Source organism: Ascaphus truei, chromosome 1 (assembly GCF_040206685.1).
Source record: "Ascaphus truei isolate aAscTru1 chromosome 1, aAscTru1.hap1, whole genome shotgun sequence".
In the NCBI taxonomy this organism is placed as follows: domain Eukaryota; kingdom Metazoa; phylum Chordata; class Amphibia; order Anura; family Ascaphidae; genus Ascaphus; species Ascaphus truei.
The window spans coordinates 518,238,928-518,265,432 of NC_134483.1; the positions used below are offsets into that span (position 1 = coordinate 518,238,928).

Here is a 26,505-nt window from a genome sequence, read left to right on the forward strand (position 1 = left end):
CAAAACCCTGCTTCCCAGGGTTCACTAAATGGCCGCCTTTCCGTTTCAAAGCAATCCTTCAGTCAGTGTAACTTAACGGCTACAATGTATTCTTATATTAATGCGGTAACATTATCTATTGTCGTAGTGTGCAGCTCAAACTGCTGGGAATATTGGCAGCAAATTCTCACAAACCGGAAAGCGTTGCAAAGATCTTGCACTGCTGGGGAGGTGGGCTAAAGCCTGCTATAGAAATGAAAACTCATTTAAAATGGCATTGAGTCAAATTAAAAAAAAAAAAAAAAAACAACAACAAAAATAAGGTATTAAGTATTATCTAATACTACAGAACTGATTTATTTAAAAAAAAAAACACACACACACACACAGGATATTGCTTGGATATACTCCTTTAACCTCTTCATGGCTTGGTAGGTATGCGAGTATTTGGTGATAATTTTGGAATATGAAATATTGTGACTATATTTGCTTCCGCAGAACGTCGTGACTTTCTGCGTATATATTACCTTTTGTAATTCTGCAGTTCCAGCATTTTCTCCGCCTCTCTCATTGCAATGTGGTTGAAAAGAACTTCTGGAAAAAGAGTCTTGCTTGTTTTTTTTTGTGTTACTTCATTTTATTGCGTCAAAAAGTGCAGTTTACCACACAACGTCTGCGTCTTGATATGTTAACCCCTTTTATGCTGCTGGAAGGCCGGCCTGTCACGACCCGTGCGACTTTCAGCCTTGTGATCGCTTCAGTAGAGCAGGGGCGCTCAACTCCAGTCCTCGACCCCCTCCCCTCCCCAACCCCCAACAGGTCAGGTTTTAAGGATTTCTCAGCTTCAGCACAGGTGCTCTGTTAAAGCACAGGCTCAGGTGAGCCACCTGTGCTGAAGCAGGGACTGATTGAGCCACCTGTGCTGAAGCAGGGACTGATTGAGCCACCTGTGCTGAAGCAGGGATATCCTTAAAACCTGACCTGTTGGGGGTGGGGGGGTCTTGAGGACTGGAGTTGAGCAGCACTACAGTAGAGCTCACAAACATTTAGTGGGGAGGAGGCGGAACTTTAATTTCAATTAGGCCGACCTCTTCGATGGAGCGGTCAGCACGATCGCCTCCTAAGAAACCCAATGTTTTCACGTCTGTGAATAGGCCTCTGGCTCGCCAAGGACCATGACATAGGAGGTACATTTTATAGGACAGCGAGTTATGTCGCTGGTTGGTAGGTGGGTGAGCCCGAATCCCTGAGTCACGTCATTGTGACCTTGGGCAAGGTCAATATCTCCCTCAGGCCCCGAATTTAGATTGTAAGCGCTACAGGGCAGTGACTCGTGTGTACACTGTCAGCACTAATATTTTCGTATTATCTTTTTAACAGTATAAAATTGAGTACTTTTTTGGAGTTTTCTTATCTGTCAGCGCTATGTAAGGGGGAAAAAAATGTAATATTAATATCATTATTAAACCACAAATGTCGTCTTGGACTTTATTTTCCTTCACAAAGTAAGTTTTCAGGTCATCCCATTTCTGAAAGCTGATTATGAGGTCACTAAGGCTCTTAGAGACCCAGCTGTCACTAAACCCTTTATGAACCAGTTTCCTTCTCCACTGTGTGCTGGGGTGACTGAGAACTTTCCTGACAGCCAGTCCTTGAAGGAAATTGCCACAAAATGTGACCATAATAAGAAAAAAACCCAACATATTAAATTGCGTTCAGTGCTGCTCAACTCCAGTCCTGAAGACCCCCCCACCTCTCCCCCCCAACAGGTCAGGTGTTAAGGATATCCATGCTTCAGCACAGGTGGCTCAATCAGTGGCTCAGTCTAAGCCACTGATTGAACCGCATGGACTGATTGAGCCATCTGTGCTGAAGCAGGGATATCCTTAACACCTGACCTTTTTAGAGGAGGGGGGGGGGGGGGTACCAGGGGAACCACTGAAATAGACCACCTTATCTATTGTTGCTTTGTAGTCATCTTGGCCAGTTGTTAACTGACCGTTTCAGCCTTTCTTTCATCGGGCACCGTCAAATTTGTGGGGCTTTCCAATGCACACGGTTGCTTGTCCCAAAGGCCCTCGCTGTCTTAGAACGGTGAAGGATGCAATCCAAGTGGCGCTTCACAACGCAGACAGTGCTACATCCTTATTTAGAATAGTCAATAGCATGGTGAATAGCAGGGTGACCTTGGGAATAGCTCTTCTCTGGCCAGATGGGCTTGCTTTAGTGCTCACTCTTGGACTGTAAGCAGAGATGCTGCAGCCTGCGTTGTTCTATTGGACCTCGCACAGCTGTGCTGTCCCAGCAGTTGCAGCTGCTGTAGGAATACAGAGCAGGAGGCGAGCTTAAATTGTAAATAAATGATCCGAGACCTATAACTGATATTAATTGTCGGAGGAGCTTGCAATCTGGTACCCTAAAAAAAAAAGACTTGCATCCTATTGTTTTGGTTTTTTTAAGCACTGTATTCTTGGTGCACCATTATTTAAAGTAAGACTATGCATACTGGCCCACTGGAGCGTCTGGTCTATATTGCTGGCCAGGGAATAAAAATAATCAATTATCAGCCCTATCATTATTGTTGTATTTATTATTTTATAATGTAATCTTATTCATACGATTTAGTTTGTCCATTAAGTATCAGAAAACATACATTTTATGGCTATGATAAGTACTACAAATATATTTCAAAGGCCCGATTTTTGTCACCGGGTCCTTAGTAATTGTCTGCCTGCTACCGAAGCATCCTGTGGGATGAGTGATTTACTTGCTCTAGTCTGTGCAAACATCACTTGTCTGAGATGCAGCTATCGATATTCCTGGCGTCGGCACGCAAAGGAATTGTATGCGCATAATATTTTATTTTCAAAGCCATCAAAGAAAAGAAGTTCCCTTTTGAGATTTGAATGGTATTTTTCCAGGGGTGTAATAAATTCCTTCCATTTTTAGCATTTGGACTAATGTAAGCCGTGAGTTGTGTTCTCAGATATATGCCTCTACTTTGCTGTAGAATGCAGGTCCTGTCGTTCACCCCTTAATCCCTGCGCTGTTACTGCGCTGCAGCACCCATAGGAGTAAAAAGTCCATCTCCTAATAAAGCTCGTTGTGGGCATATATTATATTCTTATAATACACCTACAGCACACTGCAAGAAGAACTAGTGAATTAGCAAGGACATGTGAATACAAGTAGTTTGCATATGAATAGACCATTAATCCAAACATTTGACAAAGGGATTGTTTAACCTTTTCGCTGCCAGGGGTTGTTGCCACCAGCGTGGGCAAGCCAATTTAAAAAATGTTGCTAAACATTTGTTTAATTCCTCTGAGTGACTTTGTGTATCTTTAAAACCTATACAGTAAATCGTTTTTTTTTTTTTAGCACAATTTGAGTTTTTCATTGGTTTGCATATCACATGTTTACGATTTATTGTCATAAAAATTAAGAAATAAAACCTACGTATTTTCTTACAATTGTTCCAGATCTCTCTTATCAAATGTAATGCTTTCATTAGAATCAATACTAAATGATCTTGGCCTGTGTCCCGTGAGTGCATTGGGAACAGATCTGTATGGATATACAAGCTAGACTGCTTTCACCAGGCCTGAATGTAAAAGTAGCGTGGTATCGTTCATTCCTCACAAACAAAAAGGCTTTGCCTGGGAATGTTTGAAAACAATGTCAATTTATGACAAAAATATCAAGGCCACTGTTGGACTTTGGATCAAACAAGCTCAGTGTGATCATGGAAATAAATGATTAATGTCATTGACCTGGGTCTCCTATGTACATTGATACCATATATGGAAAGGTTCATGTACTCCTTTTTTGACCAATAGAGGTCTCAAATTAGTAAGATTGTATAAGGCTCTTATGCCTAAATTTTTCAGGCTGAATGCAAAAAGTGCAGACCGTTGGCATTGCCTGTGGTATTTTGTGAAAATATGTCAAAGGAATTTAAACATGGGTGACATGTTTCCCACAAAAATTCAGTCCGACAATTTTTGTGAAACTGGTCTTCAATTTGATATTTGCACCAGTTTTGGAGTTTGCATTAATTTCTCACACAAGCTCGGTATAGTCATGGAACGGATGCTAAATATTATCGCTCTGGATACGCTGAGTACACTGATACCGTATAGGTGTACATACTGCTTTGGCAAATAGAGACCCAATGTTTGTAAGACTGCGTTGCTCTCCTTAACGCCTGAATTTTTAAGGCCTGAAGTCAAAAGGTGCACACCATCATTGGAAAGACAAAACTATCCTTTTGCATAAAAATACTCCCATAAAAGTATATATTTACTAAAGGTACACATCACAAGGAATTTATGGTTTATTTGTTCCCCCAAAAACATTCTAGCTGGGAATCTTTTTTACATAGAGTTGGCTTTATATTTATTGTCATAAATTTATACCATCTTGAGAATTTAATATCCTGGGCAAGAAAAAAAACCCCTATAGCATAAAAAAATGCCCCCCCCCTAAAGTGTGTATTTTCTGAGATTACACACCAGATGAAGTGGAGACATGGGTACAAGCCCTCGGACCGCTATTCCCTGGACAGTGTGTTGGACCTAGGCCTCGGTGAGCTGAGTACTGGAACTTACCTAGCTGCCGAGTGGGACCGACGATTAGGAAGTGAACTGAGAGCGGAGTGGACCTCGTGCTCAGTGTCAAGTTTCGGAAGTTAGACCTGAGCTTCTGGTATTGGCTGGCCCGGGGTTATTGCCTTGATTAGAGAGGGTCCTATAACAGAGGTGAGCTCGGGCTCTGCCGCACACAGACGCCCTGGCAGCCAGGCACGGAAATTGAGACCGACCTCTGGGCGGGCTGAAATTTCGGCATTGGTCAGCGGTGACCCCCAGAGCCTCCGGGCCCTGGACACTTGTCCTGGCTCTTCCTTTCCTCCCCCGCCCCCGGGCTCCCCTGTCAGTGGCATTGAATGGGTATTGTGTTGTTCCCCACAAGAATAACTTTTGGGGAATCACTTTTTGTACAACCAATGGTAGTTGCTACCTACAGGTGCAATGTAATTTCCACTTTTATTAAATAAAATGTATCGACCGTAGTTTCTGTGTCAGTGTTGTGGTGTAACTAGCAAACCATACAGTATACCAAAAGTTGAATTTTTAATTGGTATTGTCCCATGTATATTTGGTCATGAGACCTCCCCATTCTAATTAGTATCCAAAAAAAAAGAAATAATTTTTCAAACTTTGCAATGCAGTTAGTTAATATGGTTATACACATTTTTTTCTGTATGAACCATATTGCACACCATTAAAAAAAAAGTGTTGCGGTCCTTTTATCAAATGTAAGCTTGAATATATTTTCTTTTTGCTTAGTTAATGTTTTCACATTCGTGTCCGAAACTACAGTAGCATTAGATTTGGAACCGCCACTTCTATTTTCTGAAAGTAGACAATTAGAGGAATCCTGGGATGGTTCATTAGAATGTGACGCCAGGGTTTGGGTGCATTTTGTTGCCGCCCGCAGGGTTGCCACCACTCCGGGTTTGACCCGGAGACTACGGGTTTTGGCCACATTTCTCCGGGCTGCAGGTTTAACTTGTAAACCTCCGGGTGGCGGCGTCTCCCGGCATCTCCCCCTGCAATTCCTGTCAATATGGCTGCGCGGCATCAAATGGCGCTGCATTACCATGTCAACGGGAATGCTACGTGACGTCACAGCATCACGTGGTGCCCATTGTCATGATGAGATGCTAGGTGACGTCACGTGACGCTGCATTGACATGACAACATGGTGCCACAAGCCGCCCCTTTGTCGTGGCAACTCGACGCCCCGGGATGTCACGTAGTATCCCCGTTGTCATGGCAACGCTGCACCTTTTGACGCCGTGCAGCCATATTGACTGGAGTTGCAGGGGGAAAGGTCAGGAGGATGCAAGGAGACGCCGCCACTGAAGGTAAGAGCTAAATTTTTAAATATTATCTCTGGGTTAGCCTTCAGTAGAAGGTGGCAACTCTGGCCGCCCGCCAACGACCGTTGCCTACAAATATGGGGGTACGCTGCTTCATTGATAGAGGAGACTACCAAAGTCAATCAACGTGGAATACATATTTGTGGGGGGAAAATGTGCCAATGAGTTTTTGTTAAAATACATTGTATATGCAACATGTGTTTTGTAGTTGTGACAATTGAGTAACCCCCTACTTCAGTACATAACTCTATGCCAAGTGGGGTGGGGGGAGGGAGATGGGTGGTACCCAGGTTTTCTTACTGGAGATGATCCCCAAAATCAAACTGGGAAACGACCCGTTGATGTTTTGAAAGGGTGAAAATGGTGTTGCCTTATCATTTTATGCCGTAAGAAGGATGAACGCTTCTTGATTACTGGTTGTGATGACCATGGGAATCTGATTCGATTTCATGGGTTTGTGGGACTACAATCATTCAAAACAAACCAAATGGATTTACGTCAAAAAACACAATGAAATTAAACAGAACCCGGAGTCGCGATGCTCTGCAGCGGGCGATTCATAGCCGGGCTGTCTGACAAGTTTATTTAGGTTCTTGATAAGGGCTCCATCTCGAACTAAGACGTCAAAATAAACTGTTCAGGCAACACTGATATCATGTGCCCGCTGCTTCTATGATTTATTGATATATAATTGCACGTACAGAAATATATGGAAAAGGGCAAAAGTGTATATACTGTAGATAGGTGCAAAAGTGTGTGTGTGTGTGTGTATGTATACATGAAAACTCGTGCAATGTGTATGTGTTTTTTTTATTTTTAGAACGGTGTGTGTGTGTGTGTGTGTGTATATATGATGTATATAATTTATATAATATTTATTTCTACAAATGGGGTCCGTCCTCAGCTATCCACCTGCAACTCTGATTCCCCCTTCCCCCGATTGCTTGGAGGGGATCAGACCTGATTGATTATGTAGGGGTTGGGGGAGAAGGAACCCCCTACTTTTTATTTTTAAACCCTTGCATTCCCCATCACAAATTAAGGGTCCCTTCTCCCTCCCCCTACAACTCTGATTGCCCCCCCTGCTCCTGTGTTACCATCAATTAGTATTGTCATACTTTCCGTACCATCATGGGGGGCGATAGGTGGCTTCTAGTGACTGGATGAGCTACAGGGCAGCCTTACACTTTATGCCGTGTGTGTGTGGAAGATTGTCTCTGTGTTACCGCTCTGGTGTGTCTCCGGATAATGATGTCATTGCAAGTACTGCGTGCCACAGTTGCAGAAGGAATGGAGGAGTCTCCTTCTTATTAAATATTTTTAATAGAAATAACTCTGCTCACCTGCTGCATAGGGAGGGGAAGCACTAGGGCACTCTATGGGTTAATATAATTGATGTATTCTAGCTGGATATTCGTTTTTTCTTCTTCACTTCTGCACTTGTTAATTCATTGATTGGCCTCTTGGAGTTGAGATCACTTGTGTTGTGTGTGTCTGTAATGCTTCTGATTGACCACTGTGTTCTCTCTATTTTTGCTGTATGTGCTGACTCTCATTTGTGACTAATAATGTCCCTGAGCTGCTTTGGCAAATGCCCTCTCTATCCACCCAGAGATGCCAAGAGCGGATGACCCCAAGACTTGTTTGAGAGGACTGAGGTGGATGTATGTCCTCCTACGCATGAAACTGTTTACTCTTCACGTGTGTATTTCCCTTCGCTGGCTGAGGAGCCTCCAAATAAAGGAAGCTTTATTTTAGAAAGTCTATCTTTTACAATGCAATGTCTCTACAATAAAGGTTCAACGAGCGTTTTCTCACTGTTTAATCAACACTTAAACTGAACCCCCATGAAACACTGTACCTGCGAAGATTTTAGCATTAACGTTGCTGTGCAATCTCAACTGACTTGTCCGTTGCCGGGAGCGCCGTGTTATATAATTTGGCCTGATTTGAAGATTGGTGAAAGTGACGTGACCATTGAATTTATGCTTGGAAGCCTCGGAGATTATTCTGCCTGCAAGCAGAGCCTCTTACTCGTGAGAGACGAGTAAAAGCAACAAAGCACGGGTAGTCTTGTTAACCGTTTGCTTGCCTCTTACATGGCTGAGTTCTTTTGCTTTATTGCAGCCCCTGCTGTATATTTGGAACTTTAAATGGGCAATCCCACAAAGGCCAGTTGAATTTCTTAGGGGCCTATGAATGGGGAAAGTGGTTGTCAATCAAGTGTTTCCCCTTATTCCAACCTGTCCTTAGAGAACCAATAAACTTGTGGGGAGGGCAACTCCTTGTTGTACTTGCTGAACACACAGTAAACATAGCACAAAAGGGAGCAGCCAGGGGAAATCAAACGCCTCCCAAGTCTAACTTAAAAAAAGTATCAATTGCACAGATGAGATCCCTTAAACATGTCACTGGCATTAGATCATGTTGGTCCTTGCCCCTTTTTAAAAGTGCAGTCCCAACAAGTTAGAATAGTACGTCAGTGATCGGGATTCCCATATACTGATATCATTACTTTTAGGCTTCTTAATAAAGGCTCCCCAAAAGTATGGAAAATAGCTGAAGCGCTCAAATGCAGGTATATCTCAAAATGATAATAAGCCAAACCACTGTACCAGGGTACTAACAATTGATATAGTACCTATTGTGTCATATAATGGGTACTATCCTCCTGAAGACAGGTGGAGTGTGGTGCAACCCACTCACCATATGTCTCATTGGCAGGTTCCCCTGAAAAATATGCAAATACTCACATCCTGGTAGGGCAGGCACTTCCCCAAAAGTATGACCTGCAATAATTCTAAGACATCTTTCCTGTTTGACAACCCAAAAGTATTCTGAGCGCTTTCGATGGAAAGCCAACCTGAGGAGAGGCCAACTTTTGAGTTTCTCGATAACCAGGCTGTATGAGCTCAGCTTCATATAAAGCACACCCTCCCCCCCAAATAAAGTTTTTTTTTTTGTTAGTGCTGTATTACCTGAACCAGTGTGTTCCCCAGATCTTAATTGGAGTTCCCTGACCTTGGTGGACTGTTCTAGTTTTCTTTGTGCCGGCTTGAGATAAAAAAATATATACAAATATGGGGTCTTCAATAGAAATCTGCGACGTTGACTCCTGATGTCACAGCTTTCTATTGACGCTGTTATGAGGCTGCCCCCTGGCTGACATTCTCGTCCAATGGTAAACGGTGTTATATCTTGGGAACTGGGGATCTCTGTAATGTACAATATAGCAAGAAGAAACCACCAATGATGTACAGATGTAGCCAAGGTTATTGCACCTGCTCATAACGCAGAATACTGCTTTACAATGCTGAATATCACAGAATATCCCACCATAACCCACCAGTGGGTGCAATAACCTTGGCTACATCTGTACCATGTGATCTTACGGAAGAACTGGCAAAAGCAATAAAATCCATGAAGAACGGGAAGGCTCCTGGGGAAGATGGAATTGGAACATAAATCTTAACGTAAGCTGGGGAAGTAGAGAAAATCCTTGCAAAATTCCATGCTGCTTGAAGAACAGGAAAATTGCAGAACAATATCCACAAGAAGGGAGACCTCAAGAACTACAGACCAGTCAGTCTACTTCAATCACCTTTTACTAAGATACTCGCTAATCTGCTGCAACAAACCGCAGACTTCGGCCAGCCTAGAGAACAAGTGGGATTTCACAGTGGATAGGACACAATGGACCACATCCGAGTCGTACAAGAAGTGATTTTCTGAAGCCATTAATTAGATCTACCACCCAGCTTTGGATCAATTGATTCCGAACATTTGAATCTATTGAGACAAAATGTTAAAGAAGCGTACATTGACATTACAAAGAGAATACATTTATTTACAAGAATGCAACATCAACCATTAGGTAACGTGAAGCTACACGCAAAATTATTATTGTTTTATTTGTGCCAACATGTTCCGCAGTAAAGTGGCTGTTCATTGTAGGATGGAGTCTATCTCAGGTTGAAATATGGCCATGCCCAACAGCTGATTCCATTAAGATTTTGTGGGGGATGTTATATAGGGTGGGAGATTGTGCGAGCCACACAGCTAGTTTAGAGGGGGATCGATGTTGGAGTTATCCCAGATAAGCTTCCTTGAAACAGTGAGTTTTTAAATATCAGGGGACGGCCTGATAGAACAAGCTAGGGAATTCCAGAGTGAAGGAGCAACACGGGAGAAGTCTTGAAGGCATGAGCGAGAGGAAGTAAGGTAGCAGAAAAGGCAGATATTGTGGGCAGAACATAGGGGGCGTTTACTGTAGGTACTGTGTATTTGGGGATGAGGGCTGAGATGTAAGGGGGATAGCGTCGGTGAGACCTTTTGTAAGTCATTACTACAGTTAAGGGGAATTCTAGAGGCTATGGGAGGCCAGTGAAATTAGGAAAAACCGTCTGTAAGGCTCAAAGGTATACACTACTCATTAGCTAAAAAAAGCCTGGTATAATGATTAAATGGAGATAGCGGAGATAAGGCCAGAGAAGGAGAAAGAGTTGGAGGGATTACCGGTAACAGACCTGTATATGCATATGTGTACAGCTGCAATAAACCAGTAAAGTGGATCGGTATGGAGTTGCAATATACACACGATAAATACCGTCCTGTTTGTCCTCACTCTCCTGGCGTCGCGTGGCACCTGGACGGTGGTGAGCGAGACTCCGTGGCGCGGGCACGATCCGGAAGCACAATAGAAAAAGTAGAAGATCGAAGCAGCGGCCCCTCCTATAGACTGAGACTCACCAGTGAAAAATTAAAAACAAAAAACTTTATTGGGCTACGTCAAACGGACACTCAGGACGAACAAAAAAGGAATGACCTTCTCCCACTAGTTACTCCTTGAGAAAGGGCAGTTCATGCCCGAAACTAGTGGGAGGAGGTCATTCCTTTTATGTTCGTCCTGAGTATCCGTTTGATGTAGCTCAATAAAGTTTTTTGTTTTTAGTCTATAGGAGGGGCTGCTGCTTCGATCTTCTGCTTTTTCTATGGGAGGCCAGTGTAGGAATATGCGTAATGGAGCAGCAGAAGTGGAGCGGTGAGTGAGGTAGATGATTCTGGCAGCAGCATTTTCAATGGATTGGAGTTGATATAGGACAGGGGTCTGCAACCTTTCAAGGAAGAAGATCCATTTAATAAAAAAATATATTTGTCCAAAATATTCCGAGAGCCGCAACACATGCGTGAGTATTACACCCCCACAAACACACACATATACTGTATATACACACACTAATAGGTATATACTGTATAAGCATCAACATACGACAAACTTATTTTTTTCCTTTCCCTAATTCTGATTAAAGTATGCGGGGGAATAAAATGCATCTCACAATAAGTCCCACACCTCGTGGGTCTCATCAGTGTGAGGTTGGTTATACTGGCTTTGCAATTTAAAACTTTGGGTAGGTCTTCACCACACATTATTTAGGTTATGGTGGGTGAAAAGGTGACTAAAACCCCTCCACCGTATAGCATACAGCATATAAAAATATTACTTGTGAGCACATTCACATGTCTTAGAACGGTCTGCAACCCCCGCTGTGTGTGTGTGTGTGTGTGTGTGTGTGTATAGATATTTAGAGATATAGCAGGGTGGACAGACATATTTAAAAAAAAACTATATGGTACTAATATCTTCTCTAGCATAGGGAATATGGTTTCACAGCATATTAAATAGAGGCATAGATCTTTACTGTGTGCTGTGTGAAAAAACACAAGGGTGCCAGTGTTCCCCACTGCAGCTGAACATACAGAGCACGTGTGGGTGTGGACTCTGTTCCTAGAGCATAAGGCATTCAGAATTGTAAAAGGAGAAAGGGGGGGCAGGAAAGGGGTCACACTCATCTCCCCAAAATGATTAATGTGGTACCCCCTGGGTATGCTCACAAAGGTGACAGTCGAAGTCCTTATGCGGACCTATTGACCATTCTTTGCCATTTTTAATTTGTATACACAACGCCCTCCAGATTAATGGCACATTTCCAAATAAGTAGCAGCGACGGCTTTTTATTTTAATAAAATGATTATTTGGAATCATAACCCAGACGCAGAGAAAAATGTAAACGGGGACATTACAAGCACTGGTGTTTCAGCTCAAGCTTTTGGTAATATTGTCACTGTTCATTCTGCGTTTAGCATGGTTCGCCTTCCAGAAAGAAAAGCAAGGATTGTTGAAGAAAGGGCTATGAATATTTGATAATAATTCATTCAGGCACATAGGGCTCCCTATTCTATTCTTCTTTTTTTTTTTCACATTTCCAAATAGTTTCCTTGTGATAAAGTTAACTCTTCAGTGTAGTCTGCCCTGAAGGGATCTTCCGTTTATTGCCCTGCATTGTATGACATCCTGCTTCAGCAGACATGGATGAAACGTTTTGCTTGAGGGAAGATGTGAAAGGAAAGTATTTTAAAAGAGATCACAGGAAGTCGAAGGCACGCTTTTGCTATTTTATTTTTAGACCTCATACAATAATGTACATATTTTAGTCAATTTATACATACGGCAAAAAAAACACTGCTATAAAACCAAATGACATTTCATCTTCAAACCAATAAAACACACACGTGTGCCTCTTAAATGCTACAGTATATCATATGAGAGGAAGAAATGGCTGTATAGCGATAGCTGTTTAAACATTTGTAGTAGATGATCATACAGTAGATTGCTCCTATAGCTTCCTTGCTACTAATATTATAGAAGGCTTAATCGGGACGTTTGGTAGTTTTAGTTAAATCTGTGCTGCTCTTTATTCATGGATTATTCTCCTGATATATAGTTATGTGGCCCTGTTTCCCCCTGAACAAGATGGCTACTGGTGCTGCCTTTACCTGTTGGCTCACAGAGAGCCTAAGCCTCCGCCACAGAGAGCACAGAGTGAAATAATACTGATATCGGTGCAGCGCCTCCACATGAGAGGGATCCCAACGTAGTGGGAGGAGCCCCTCAGAGGACCCAATCGCAATAATCACACAGTGTACAATAACAATACCTTTACTTGGCAACACATATTTTTTAACGGTTCTATAATGATCACTAATGGTACAACTACCCTTCAGTCCCGCACGGCCGTGACCCACCACCGTGCAGCCCACACCGTGTCCCAAGAGTCCCACACCCGACCCCAATGTGTGAGACCGCGCGGCCCACTAGAGAAAGTGTAGCAATGGTCGGTGCACTTGGTGTAAAAGTACCTGCCTGGTGTTCCAGCACCCGGGCGCCGACTGGAGGACAGATGGGATCCAGCGATGTCATCCGCGACGAGTCCGCCTCCGCGTGGGGTGATATCCCGCTGGAGTGTCCCACCGTTATGATCGTCTCTGTATCTTTAGAGGTGGTCTGGTCCCAGACCACAATTATCAGGGATGTGCAGCGTTACAGCTGAGTCCCTGAACTATACAAATAGCTAATGGGGCAGTGTCCCTACCTAAGGGCCTGTCCCTATAGCAGCCACAAACTACTTGTGAGTCGGGGCCTAGCTGGGGCCTATGGGGAATCTGGCCTAGTGCAGAGGGTCACAGACCCCTGCATGCATACACCCTCCCCTGTCTGTGTCCCAGCTCTGACTGACCCTGCCTTCCCAGCGCGCCAAATTGTATCAATCCCTCCCTGCAGGAGAATCCGTAAGCCCTATTGGCTGCTGTGCATCAGCTGGTGTCCTGCCCCTAAGCACTATGGGGCTTGTAGTCCCCGCGGAGCCTCTGCTCTATGGCCGCCACGTGTGCCCACTATACTGCGCATGCGCGACTTGCAATGGCCGCCGCAGCCGCCCTGCGCATGCGCGAACCTCGCGCAAGATTTCGGCCCCCTGCAAACAGCACCACCAGAGCCTCCGGCGATGCGCTCACCCCCGCGCGCAACCGGAGTTAAGGGGAGAGACAAAGGGGACCTAGTGAGCCAGAGGGGACCTAGCTACAGTTATGTATCTTTTATATAAAACAAGAGGTCCCAAGTGACCGCTTCCCTTCCCCTCCCAGTTCCTGAGAGACTTAATTTTGATAGTCCCTTACAATCATTTTTGTTCAGGAGAAACAATATGGCCGCTGGGGTCGGTCTCACTATAGGAAGCTATGACATCATTAGGTAACGTTGCAACTTCTAATTGGGTGACCCCACAGCCATCTTCGTTTTCCCTTGCAAGTACTGGAAAAGGTTAAAAATGAATTATCCTGGCAATAAGGGGTTCCAGGAGCTTTGAGTGGAGCAGTTAAACCTCTTAGTATCTCCAGGTGGTACAAATTAGGTAATAAAACCACAACAAAAACTTGATTCTGTGGGAGATTGCTGCTTTCAGGCCTTGTGCAGCATGTCTGAAACATCCAAGGGACTCAGCCAGTATTATCATCCCAATGGTTCCCTACCTAGGTCCACATTTGGTATTTTATTTACCCGTTCTTTATGAGTAGAGATGTTAAAATGTTATGATCGCCTCACCCCTAGATAGAATGACTAGAAGAGGGTCACTTTATTCACCTGATCTTAGCAGTTACAAAATGAAAAGCAGGTTAACAAGTAACCCATATGTTAGGAATGTAATATATTTCCCATACGGGTAACATATTAATATTACTTCCTGGGGCATAGTATGTATCTCACAAGCCCGATTTAAACATGCAGTCTAGGCACACGCCTCATTGAAGTCCTGTTTAAAGCTGCAGTTCAAGCTGTCGTTTTTTATTTTTTCCTCATTCAATATGTGCATCAATACAATCTACACACTGACAAGTGATTAGCTAAATTGTTGATCGATCCGTTCTCCTGTAATCGATCGCTGAAGATTCGGCTGGGGGTTCACTAAATGTATCTTGGGTCCTGTTCTGCTGCATTGACAGCCAAAGTTCTGTGAGCAAGATCAAGTGACCAGGCAGGCACTAGATTCAATTGGTTCACTGCTAGAGAGGGCAGGGCTCAAAAAGGTGATGCCGTTTCAGAAGGGGAAGGGGATGTGACTTTGTAAATGGTTGCTGTAGGAACAAAAATGCTTGTTACATTAGAATACATAAAAAATGTCTTAACATTGTTTCTTTTTTATATTTATAAATGCTACAAGTATCTTCGCATAGTACAAAACTCAATTTATTTTAAAAAGAACACGCATGTAGGATAGTGCTTCAACTGCAGCTTTAACACCCAGCTAAAATGATTCTAGGATCACATAATTACACACACAGTGGTCAGGTCATTTCCAAAATTATTGTAAAAGACACTTGACTAACGGATTCCTGCATTACTCGAACCCAACCAGCTGTTCCACCAAAAGACACGATAAAACACAGACACCATCTTTGGATGTAAAATGTCCACAGCATTTTATTTAACATTCGTGCCAGCCAATTAACATTCTTTAACATATTTACAACCAAGTGCCAGCCACTGACACTAATGCCATCATACTTCAAATGTTAGAGCAACCCACGCTGTCAAGCTTAATGGGTTCCTACGCCCTTCCAGGCCTCAAGTAGTGGCCAAACAACCTTGTCCATTCAGGGCCGGGCTGGCCATGGGGAGAATCGCCCCCCGGGCTGGCCCTGTTTCTGGCAGCATTGGCCGAGCACAGTCTATTCGGCCGGCACTTGGTTTTGTACCCAAAACCGACTGCAGGCTGGGCCTTGCCTCAGCGGCCAGCCCTGGTCGCTAAGGAAGCTGACACTGGGCTCCGGAAGGACCTTTGATTTGGAGGTTGGGCTATGAAACTTGGGGGAGGGAACAGGGGGGGGGGTGAAGAATCAGTGCTGCTGCACTCTGAAATTTGAGACCATCAAGGGAAGAGAGAGGGATGGCACGTAAGGGAGTTTTTGTACTGATGCAGGTCAGTGTGTCTGGATTATGTGTATATACTTTGTGTGGGTTTCTAGGCATTTTATGTGTGGCTACAGAAACACTCAAGTGCATCACACAAAAAAAAAACAAAGGGTAAAGAAGGTCAAACCATAGTCAATTTAATTACTTAAGAAAAACATAGCAGCATCCAACTTTCATTATATGAAACAACTTCATATGTAACATCATGATATAACATCATTATATGCACCGAAACGTTGGCTGCTGCTGTTTCTCTTAAGTAATTAAATTGACTGGTTTGACCTTCTTTACATTTTGTTGTTTTTTGGTGTGCTGGACTTGAGTGTTTCTGTAAGTTGATTATTCTTGACCAAGATTCTAATCATTCCTTTAATTGCTTTATAATTCTTAAACCTTTGGTCATCCCAATTTCATGGCACTTGATTTTTTCTTGTGAGTAATGCGTGCATACCGTACATTTAGTGAGATATATATTTGTTGTATACTGTACATGAGTTCAGTCTTCCTGTATTACTCCAATTGACCCAAATAAATATGTACATTTATAATACCGTGTGTCTGGGGTTTGAGCTTGCTAAAATTGTGTAGGCTATGTCTAATTGTAAATTCTTTGGGAGGTGTCCCCCATCCTCTTAGCTTACGATCAACCAACCTATCCTTTTTTAATCAGCAGCCCAATACTCACAAGTAATTGTAGTAATCATTGAGCGATTTCTTTCCGCAGGAGAAAGGTAGTTATAATATCCAGTGGCGAGAAAACCTTTGTGAACCCCTTATGATTTTCACATATTTCAAAAATGTTATTAGATCTTAATGAAAGTCCTAATAAGAGATATAAATAATCTGACCAAACAAATGACACAAAAACATGATACTTTTTCAACATTTACTTATCCACAAATGATTCAAAATTCAATATCTATGCGTGAAAAGTATGTGAACCTTCAGAGTCAGTACCCTTGAGAAGCAATGACTTCAACTAAGCGTTTCCTGTAAGTGCTGGTCAGTCTCTCACATCAGTTTTGAGGAATTTTGGCCCATTCCTTCTTACAGAACTACTTTAACTCAGTGACATTTGAGGGCTTGCTTGAATGGACAGCTCATTTCAGGTCCTGCCACAACATTTCGATGGGGTTTAGGTCTAGACTTTGATTAAGCCATTGTAAAATGTGGCGTTTCTTCTTCTGCAGCAATTATTTTTGATATCGGCTTGTATGTTTAGGATCATTGTGTTACTGCATGACACACTTTCGCTTCAGCTCACAGATGGATGGCCTGACATTCTCCTCTAGAATCTTCTGATACAATGCAGAATTCATGGTTGTGTCAATGATGGCAAGTTGTCCAGGTCCTGAGGCAACAAAGCAGCCCCAAACCATCACACTCCCACCACCATGCTTGACACCGGCTCTTCTGTTCACACGCAGTTTTGGTTTTCGCCAAACATAACGTTTCTTATTGAGGCCAAAAAGTTCTACATGTGACTCGTCTGTCTCGAGAGCATTGTTCCGCAGTTCTTGTGGATTATCTATGTGCTCTTTGGCTAACTTCAGACGGGAAGCAATGTTCTTTTGAGAGAGCAGGGGCTTCCTCGTGGCTATCCTTCCATGAACACCATTCTTGCTCCATCTTTTTCTGATAGTTGAGTCATGAACACTCACATTAGCCAAGGCAAGAGTGGCCTGCAGATCCTTGGATGTTACTCTGGTAATAGCAATAGCCATAACGTGGAACTGAATCCAGCCCTAGCCTTGGGGGGGGGGGGGGGGGAGTTATGGGTTTATACAGATGTAAAAATTCAGAATGTTTGCTGCACACCAAAAAAGTAGTGATAGATTCTATACATTCACCGGTGCTCCTTAGTCCCAGGGATGACCTGCGAATCAACCAATGTATCCAATGCAATAGATGAAGAAGGACACTGCGGATTTTCAACTCCTGATGAAGCCGTAACAACGGCAAAACATGTAGAGTGTTTCAGCCCATACCAAAGAGGAAGAACAACTGAGGTCCACCCCTGTCATCAGATCCGGAAGTTCGCTTAACAACTGGAAGTGACGCAACGGGAGTTCCTGGCGTGGACGCGAGAGTATTGCAGTGGAGCAGAGGATAGTGAGGAACTCAAAAGGATCACGACCAGATGAGCACCCACTACCTATAATATCATACTGCCTACCTCGATCATATGAAGTGTAAGCCTGCATTTTTTGAATCCCTTTTAATACTGAATACCATCTGCACTATATGGTCTCTTTTCTTCTTTTTTTCTCCTTGGAGATTGGGGGCTGGTGTATACACAGGGAACATCCACCCCTTAAGTTGGATGACTGCCTGAATTTAACTGCTTTATTGTGAGTAGTCATTTTTGAGGTTTGTTTGCACAAATTTATTCACAACAGTATTACACTATGTAGTGTTTCTTTATTTCATAACTACGAGACGAGCTCCCCTGATTTGTTGGAGGATTTTCAATCATAAAATAATTTATTGTGCCTTAGAAACACACAACGTTTCACTTCACTTGGGAAAGGCCAGCAGGCCGAAACGTTGTATGTTTCTATAGCATAATAAATTCTTTATGATTGAATATCAGCAGTGCCCTTGTCCATCTATTGCATTTTATACAGATGAATCCATACGAAGTGTAGCCAGCACTGGAATGTAACCACGGCTGCCGTTGCACTGGAGGATTAATACTGCGGGGTCCAATCCTGAAGCAAGGCCGCCCCCGCAGCGATGTCGCTACCAGCACTGTCTCTGGAGCCGCGTCTTTTTGCTTTTTGAGCCGCGGATCTGGAGAAAGAGAAGTCTGTCTATATCTGTATATAGTGAGATCCACATTAACTCCCAGCTTCATTTTATTTGTAATGCATTAGTCATTTGGAAGGGTCCTGACCAATTGGTAACATGGAAGTGTCAAGACAATGAAGAATATTATTTAGAAAGTAGACTTTCATATAAATCTGTGTTTTTTCCCAACCTCTGCTCTGGGAACTACAGCCAAGCCATGTATTGGGGATAACCTAGCAATATTTAGGTGGGTTCTTGAGTTTTGTTAAACATTATATAATTCCCTAAATCTGGCTTTCCAAGGAGTGGGTTGAAAACCACTGACCACTACCAGTGAATTAATTTTTATTCCAGTTATGCAAATAAATTTAGCAATTTCGTGTCTTCCATATCTGCTTAATTTGTTGCCAATCATAGCACTTTGTCAAAACCCTTTATTGTCCCAATGCCTTCTGATAGATGTTTTTTGCTTCCTTTAAAGAATAATCAACAAATCTTGATACTGGTATTAGATCGGGAAAAACATGAAATGTTTTTTTTCCTCCTCCCTTTCCTATTCTGACCAGTAGTCCTGATTTGGACTAAAATGGTGATAGTCCACTAGTGGCTCAGAAGTCTTATGTGTGTCATCTGGATTCAGATATCTGTGCGATACTCTCCATGTGAAAGAGGAGTATCTCCTCCACTTCCAGAGAGCCTTGCATGATGTAACAGAAGCTATTTATACTGCGGAAAGTAACATTTCCAGCTAGTTACACATCACCGTCAACTTTCCTGCTAGAACATCCTTCAAAACGTTGCTTGTTCCCACACGTAGTTAGGAGGTTGATCTGTACAGTACATGCATTCATATTGCTTTTTGTTGTATTCTATACATTTGCAACCTCCAGTGTTATATTCTAGTCGTATCTATTTCTGTAAGAGGGTACAAGGCGCACATTGATTCAACCTACACTATATTTATTTCACTGCAAGAGGGTCTGAGTGTTTTTAACCCTATGCCCCAGGACATAGTCACTACATCATATTATATATAATACATAGCACTTACCCGAACACCTTCCTACTGTCTCTGTACGTTCTTCCTACTTACCGATTAGAGTGTAAGCTCTTCGGGACAGGGATTCCTCTTCCTATATGTTACTTTTATGTCTGAAGCGCTTCTTCCCATTATGTGTTATTTGTGTTACTTGTTGTTTATGATTATGTCATGTATTACTGCTGTGAAGAGCTATGTACATTAATGGTGCTATATAAATAAAGATATATATATATATACATACATCATGGGGGCTGGCACTTTGGGAGCCCAGTGACGTAGTGACTATGTCATGCCCAAAGAAGTTTGTTTTCCCTGCTTAGATCGCGTCCTGTGTTCCCATGGAGCGCAGGATGCCACCTGCCCAGTAGTGAACCGGGGGTGGGGACAGCTACCGTTTCCACGGTCACGTGATCGCTTGACGTCACGAGCCAGAGGGGCTGTGGCACTTGGGTACTGCAACCCACCACGGCACTCGAAGGGTTAAACAAAATCCCTATATGACGAAGCTGCACTCATAGCAATACAGTATGTGCAATGTATTACTCGTGGCTAATGCCTACAAAATGAACAGGTCTATGCATTTTTATTCTAGTTAGGGTGACTTTTCCTGCCCCTCTCTCCCATCCTCTTCATTCTCTGTTCTAGTTGGTCATATAATATGATGGTCAGTTAGCCTTTGGAGGACCCTGGGGACTTACCAGGTACAGCGTGGGAACTTGCTTGTTCTCGAGGGGCACATCAGGCTGACCTCTCCGACGGTGTGGCCAGGTCAACCAAACGGAAGGGAAAAACCCCTCCACTTCAATTTCCGGCATCCGGGCATCAGCCGCATCATGTGATTTGCTCCATGAGTGATCACACGACACACATGTATCCCGGGAGTCTGGTGGCTCTCTGGTGCAGACGGACACCCCGTACTGTAAGTGCTAATTATCTAATATGAGAAGGCTTCTGCCAGAGATCTGTCTATTCCAAGGTCTCTCTGGAATATATCCGGAAAATATACGTATTTCAAATCTTTTTTTGTTGTTCATAGATCGTCCACTTGTTGCTTAGACAACGCACAAGTAAAGGTTCCCGACGGGATACCGCTTCAGTAAAACTTGAAGGGACGAAGTTCAGTAAAAGGTTACAATTTATTTCAAAGACAACAGAGACCTTTGCAGTCTTTGCTTAATCATGTAGGAGGCCCCATACTGAATCGAGACACGGTTCTGCTCTGACCCTGCCGGTGGGGTTGAGCTCTGAGATTATATCCAAAATATAAACACTGTAATCTCTATTGGTACAGTACAAAGTAAGATATTTCTCTCTGAACTGTATGTTCACCTTGACACTTTGTCTTCCTGCCCTTCCCTACCCCATCACTTTTTAGTTTGGTACCTCCTCCCTTCCCCCCCCCCCCCCCCCATATGTAATATGTAATTAAATGCTTTAAAAAAAATTAAGTCGGAAAAAAACTAGACCCCCTACGCGTTTCTCTCCCTTCGGTGCTTTCTCATGGAGCACATACTGGTTTTGTTAGTTAAAAATTGATGGTAATGTCATTTTCGAAGTGTACCCGACTACTTTAGCATTTCACAGACTAAGAGGTCAGTCAAACTTCTAGGGAAGGAACCTCGTTCCTGTTGTCACGGTTTGCCCTCACATATTTGTACTTCTCTCCCACAGAGCGCCGCGTGGAATACGCTGGCGCCATAGACACAAAAGACGGTGGTAAATATATGAACAAAACACAACTTATTGTTGTGCGCCGAGTAACTGAAACGTCAACACTAATGGCTTGGCAAGACCGTAAACTGACGTAACACAATACATACACACATGAGTACACACGTTAATTTGGATACACATGAGACCACATTGTACACACACAACAGCGTGAAAAAAACATTCCAAAGAAGCGCATGCATTGACCTCTTACAGTATAGCTCTGTTGATTTTCCTAGAGAGATTTAAGTTGATTTATTGCTTTCGTTGTAAAACTCCAATTATAACGACAGCATCTAATTGATGAATAAATAGTGGTTCTGTAAATTGGATAGACAGCCTTTCTTAGCTGTGTTCTGTTTATGGCGGGGGCATTTCCCCGTGTTGTCATAGAGACTCCGTTTTAGTGCGCTTGTTTTTTACACATTAATCCCACTTGGCATCTACATTCAAAGGCAGCGTGAATATGGAAACCTTTTTGTTTTCTTTTATAATTAATATTTATATCAGAAACTGTAATTGGTTCGCACAGTATTTTCTCAATGAATATCTCAGTAATTCTTTCTCTGTTGACACACTCCGATAACCCATCTGTGTTCATAATTATTTAATGTCTTGATGTTATATCCGGCACAGAGCTGTGCATTGCATGCTTAAAAAAATAATCTTCACTGCTACAGGGGATTTACAAACGGCACTTTTATTTCCTGTGTTTTTATGCTCACATTCATTTTAATGTTGAAGAACTTTTAAAATGGCCGACATTCCCTTGCTTTTCTGTCTCTTGATCGAGAATATAATCTAGAACCACGACGTTAGGGAAAGTCACTGCATCGATTTTATTGCATTTCCATGCAAACTAAATGCTGCGATATTACAGACTTGCTTTTAAAAATATAATACTCGTATTGTTAAAAATAATCAGCTTTTGCCCCTAACAAAGTCAGTTTTCCGGCGGATTCTCAATAAATAAATACATCTCGGCCTGGATGGTGGTTTTAATTTTACACCAGTTCTCAAATGGCAATTCCCACAGAGAACGCCCTCCAAAAACGGTGAAACATCGACTTCATTAGAAAGATTCAGTAAGTCAAAATTGTACCCACTTGCTGCTCATGTAAATAGGAATTTCTGTGTTTTTTGGGTACTTATAATTCTAAAAGTTACCTGGTAACTATTGTTCCTTTTTCTCTTTACTCTGATAATGCAGTCCTCATTAGCCAAACAAAAAAAGGGGGAAGGATCCTACTATTTTGAAGTCTGGGGGGCTGTCTGGGGTAAGAATAATAAGCTGTTGAGCTTCAGGTCCAATGAGTGATTGCTGTTTTAAAGATAACCCAGCCTCTAAAAATAACATGTTGTAAACAATGACACAATCTAATTGGGCAGTTAGTGTTCAAAGCCTGCAGCCACACCAAGGCATGACCACAAGCAGGTCCTTTGTCCAAAGAGTTTAATTGACCCATAGTTATGAGAAGACAAACAGATAAGTATTTAACCATATACTTTGTCATTTGGATGTTGCATTGGGGCATTTGTTTTTTGTTGTATACAGTACATTTGGTCACACCCAATATGCGTAGCGTTGTTGGACGCGCAGTAGCAACACGCAAAAGAAAGCAGCCAGAGGACATCAAACCCAAGTCTAAGCTCACCATGTTTACAAACGGCATTAGTCACCCAGATGTAACCCCTTCAACATGTCCCTAGCACAGCGTCATCCTGGGAGGGGTTGACCCTTTAATGATATCTTAACCAATGGGCAGACAATCCTATATGCTCTATAGTAGGAAGCACCAAACAAGCGGGTTTAATGTTGAAATAATTTACTTCCCGTGACGACCATCTTCATCCTGGCCGACATTTGAGAGCTTGAAGATTTGGGATGAATATCTTGGAGATTTCCTCATGTGGAGGTGTAAAGAGGTCACACTCCTAGAACTGGTTGCTCATGGTAATTAAGGTAGTGCTCCATCATGCTTCTCTGGTAGCGTCACTGTGCTAGGATTCTACATGTTGGTACCTGGAGTTCTTTACAGGGCAGATCCGGGCTGAATCGGGATATGGAGGGGTCATTGTTAAAAACCCACTGGGTTTCTTAGTGGAAGAAACTGTAGATTGTTGGAAGTGAGCAGTCAAGCCTGGTATTGCTTTATGTTGCAGCATGTTGATCTGAGACAGAGTCACAGTAGCAAAAGGAAGGGGCCCCTCCAAGAACGATGGGAAAAGGCTGGATTGTAGTTCTCTGGTTCCCATAAAATTGAGGTGTCGCTTTGTTATAGATGTCACTGCTGCGATACGAGCTGTCATCTCCACCACGAGCCCCAAATTTGAGACCCTGTGCAGCCTCACTCAAGCATGTTTCTCATTAATTCAGGTATTTTACATTTTCTTTTTTAATCGGGGGGGGGGGGGGGGGGGGGGGGAGGGGTAGCCATGAGTGATATGTCTCCTATTGGTTTCTTTAGACACATGTTAAAGCAGCAAATACTACATTCTCCCCTTTTTTTTATTTTCTTATTTTATATGTAAAGCGTGTGGCAATGTATAATTCTACATTCTTACCTAAGCTGGCAATTGTTTGGTGCTGCTGTTATAAATCTGTAAAAAAATCCTTATGGTGTTACTAGCATAATGGCTGTGTAACTCAGCAGCTACAATGTTTTTATATTACCATGGGAATATTATCTATTGTTACAGTTTACAGCTCAAACTGCTGGGAACATTGGTAACAAATTATCACAAACAGGAAAGTGTTGCAAATACCTTGCACTGGATGCTTTAAACCTCATTAAAACTGACATTAAGAGTTACATAGTAGATGAGGTTGAAAAAAGACGTAGGTCCATCAAGTTCAACCTATGCTAAATTTAGACAACAGATACTTTATCCTATATCTATACTTACTTATTGATCCAGAGGAAGGCAAACAAAAAACCCCATTAAGGGGAAAAATTAATTCCTTCCTGACTCCAAGAATTGGCAATCGGATTAATCCCTGGATCAACATCCTTCCCATGTATACTTATTTGGTATATCCCTGTACAGTATACTTTTCTCATCTAAAAAGATGTTCAACCTTTTTTTGAACAAATCTATTGTATCTGCCATCACAGTCTCCATGGGTAATGAATTCCACATTTTAACTGCCCTTACTGTAAAGAACCCTTTCCTTTGTTGCTGGTGAAATTTCCTTTCCTCCAACCTTAAGGGATGGCCCCAAGTCCTTTGTACTGCCCGTGGGATGAATAGTTCTTTTGAAAGCTCCTTGTATTGACCTGAATATATTTGTATAGAGTTATCATATCCCCTCTTAGACGCCTCTTTTCTAATGTAAATAAATCTAATTTAGCTAGCCTCTCCTCATAAGTTAGATTGTCCATCCCCTGTATTAATTTGGTGGCTCTTCTCTGCACTCTCTAGTTCCATAATGTCTTTTCTTAGGATTGGCGCCCAAAATTGTACTCCATATTCAAGGTGTGGTCTTACTAATGCTTTGTAAAGGGGCATAATTATGTTTACTTCCCTTCCATCCATTGCCCGTTTGATGCAAGATAAGATCTTGTTTGCCTTTGCAGCTACTGCATGACATTGGGCACTATTGCTAAGCCTGTTGTCTACAAGCACGCCTATATCCTTCTCCATCAAGGATTCCCCCAATTTATCCCCATTTAATTTGTAAGTCGCCTTTTTATTCTTGCATCCCAAATGCATAACCTTACATTTATCTGTATTAAACCTCATCTGCCATTTACCTGCCCACGTTTCCAGTCTCTAGAGAGAAGAGAAATTACATCCTGCTCTGATTCTATTACCTTACACAATTTAGTATCATCAGCAAAGATGGAGACTTTGCTCTCGATCCCAACCTCAAGGTCATTAATAAACAAGTTAAAAAGCAGGAGTCCCAGTACCGATCCCTGAGGTATGCCACTCATGACTTTAGCCCAACCTGAAAAAGCTCCATTTATGACAACCCTCTGTTGTCTGTCCTTTAACGAGTTTTCAATCCAGGTGCATACATTATTACTGAGTCCAATTTTCTTTATTTTGTACACAAACCTCTTGTGTGAAACCGTTGAATAATAATAATATGTGCTTTTATATCTGAGACACTTTTTCCCTTTATGTGTTATTTATATTATTTATTTATATGATTGTCACGTATATTACTGCTGTGAAGTACTACTCTATATACAATAATGGCGCTATATAAATAAAGACATACATACTACAAAACTGATTTTATTTAAGAAAAAAACCATATAAGATTTCACGTTTTGCTGCTTCAATTTTTGCGTTTTAACCACTACTGCTGATTGCCCCTTTAGGAAGTTGTCCAATCTCATAGGTTGTGAATCAATGAAGCATTTTTTTTTAAACATGAAATAGAATCAGGGGGTCTCCGGACCTAAACCCCATTAATTTCAGCTCCGGGGAACCGCCTGCTTCCGGAGATACTTGCGTCCATAGCGGGTGCTGGTAGCTGCTCACTAGCAGGGTTCATGTAATGGCCGCTTTTCAAAACTCCCGCACCCTGCCGGCCAATAGGAAGCCAGGGTGTCATCCGGTGCGGCTTCCTATTGGCCCGCGTGATGCGGCAGCTTTAAAAAGCAGAGCGATAATGCCACCCCCTTTGGAGGTTAGTATCTCTGGAAGCAGGGGGTCCCCGGAGCTGACATAAATGGTGTTCTGCTCCGGAGACCCCCTGGTTCGGTCCTATGTTAAATAAAAGTGAGAAAATTGCCCGCTTGAATTGCAGCTTTAAAGTCTTTATCTTTAAAATAATAATAATGAAAATCTTTTTTTTATTTTCACCAGGTCATGCATAATCCTATTTTTATCAAATAGGTACATGGCTCCACTTTTATCTGCTGACATAATTACTTTACATAAAATAACCAGTGGGGGGAGGGAGGGGAATCTGATTAACTATTTGCCTTTAGGTACCCTAGATTACTCGGTTTAATCAAGAAAGATGAGGTAAGAGACCTCCCAAAACATTTGATCACAACGGAAACTTGACAAGTATAAACATATTATCTTAAAAGACTTGCAAGTATCTGATGCATAAATTCAGTCAGCTACATTTAACAGTCCCATAGCAGGGGAAAATGAAAAGGTTATTTCAACAATGTGTCAATGTCATTGGTTTCCTTAGAAACACTCAATTACCCTTAAGGTTAAAAAGAAAATGTTCTGGTTTGTTCAAAATAAATACATTTCAAAATTTTC

At 42.3% G+C, this 26,505-nt stretch overlaps 1 protein-coding gene across 13 annotated transcripts in view; it reads left to right on the forward strand.

Annotated features, from left to right (window-relative positions):
- CTBP1 (C-terminal binding protein 1) overlaps positions 1 to 26,505 on the forward strand; it is a 428,679-nt gene that overhangs the window by 309,547 nt on the left and 92,627 nt on the right. Inside the window, exon 1 of one of the 13 annotated variants that reach the window (XM_075571338.1) lies at positions 23,549 to 23,647. The exons of the other annotated variants lie outside the window; for them this stretch is intronic. Within the exon in view, the coding sequence (XP_075427453.1) occupies positions 23,629 to 23,647 (19 nt within the window). The 5' untranslated portion in view covers positions 23,549 to 23,628. Of the gene's footprint in view, positions 1 to 23,548; positions 23,648 to 26,505 lie in introns of those variants that run through there. 13 annotated transcript variants of the gene reach the window in all.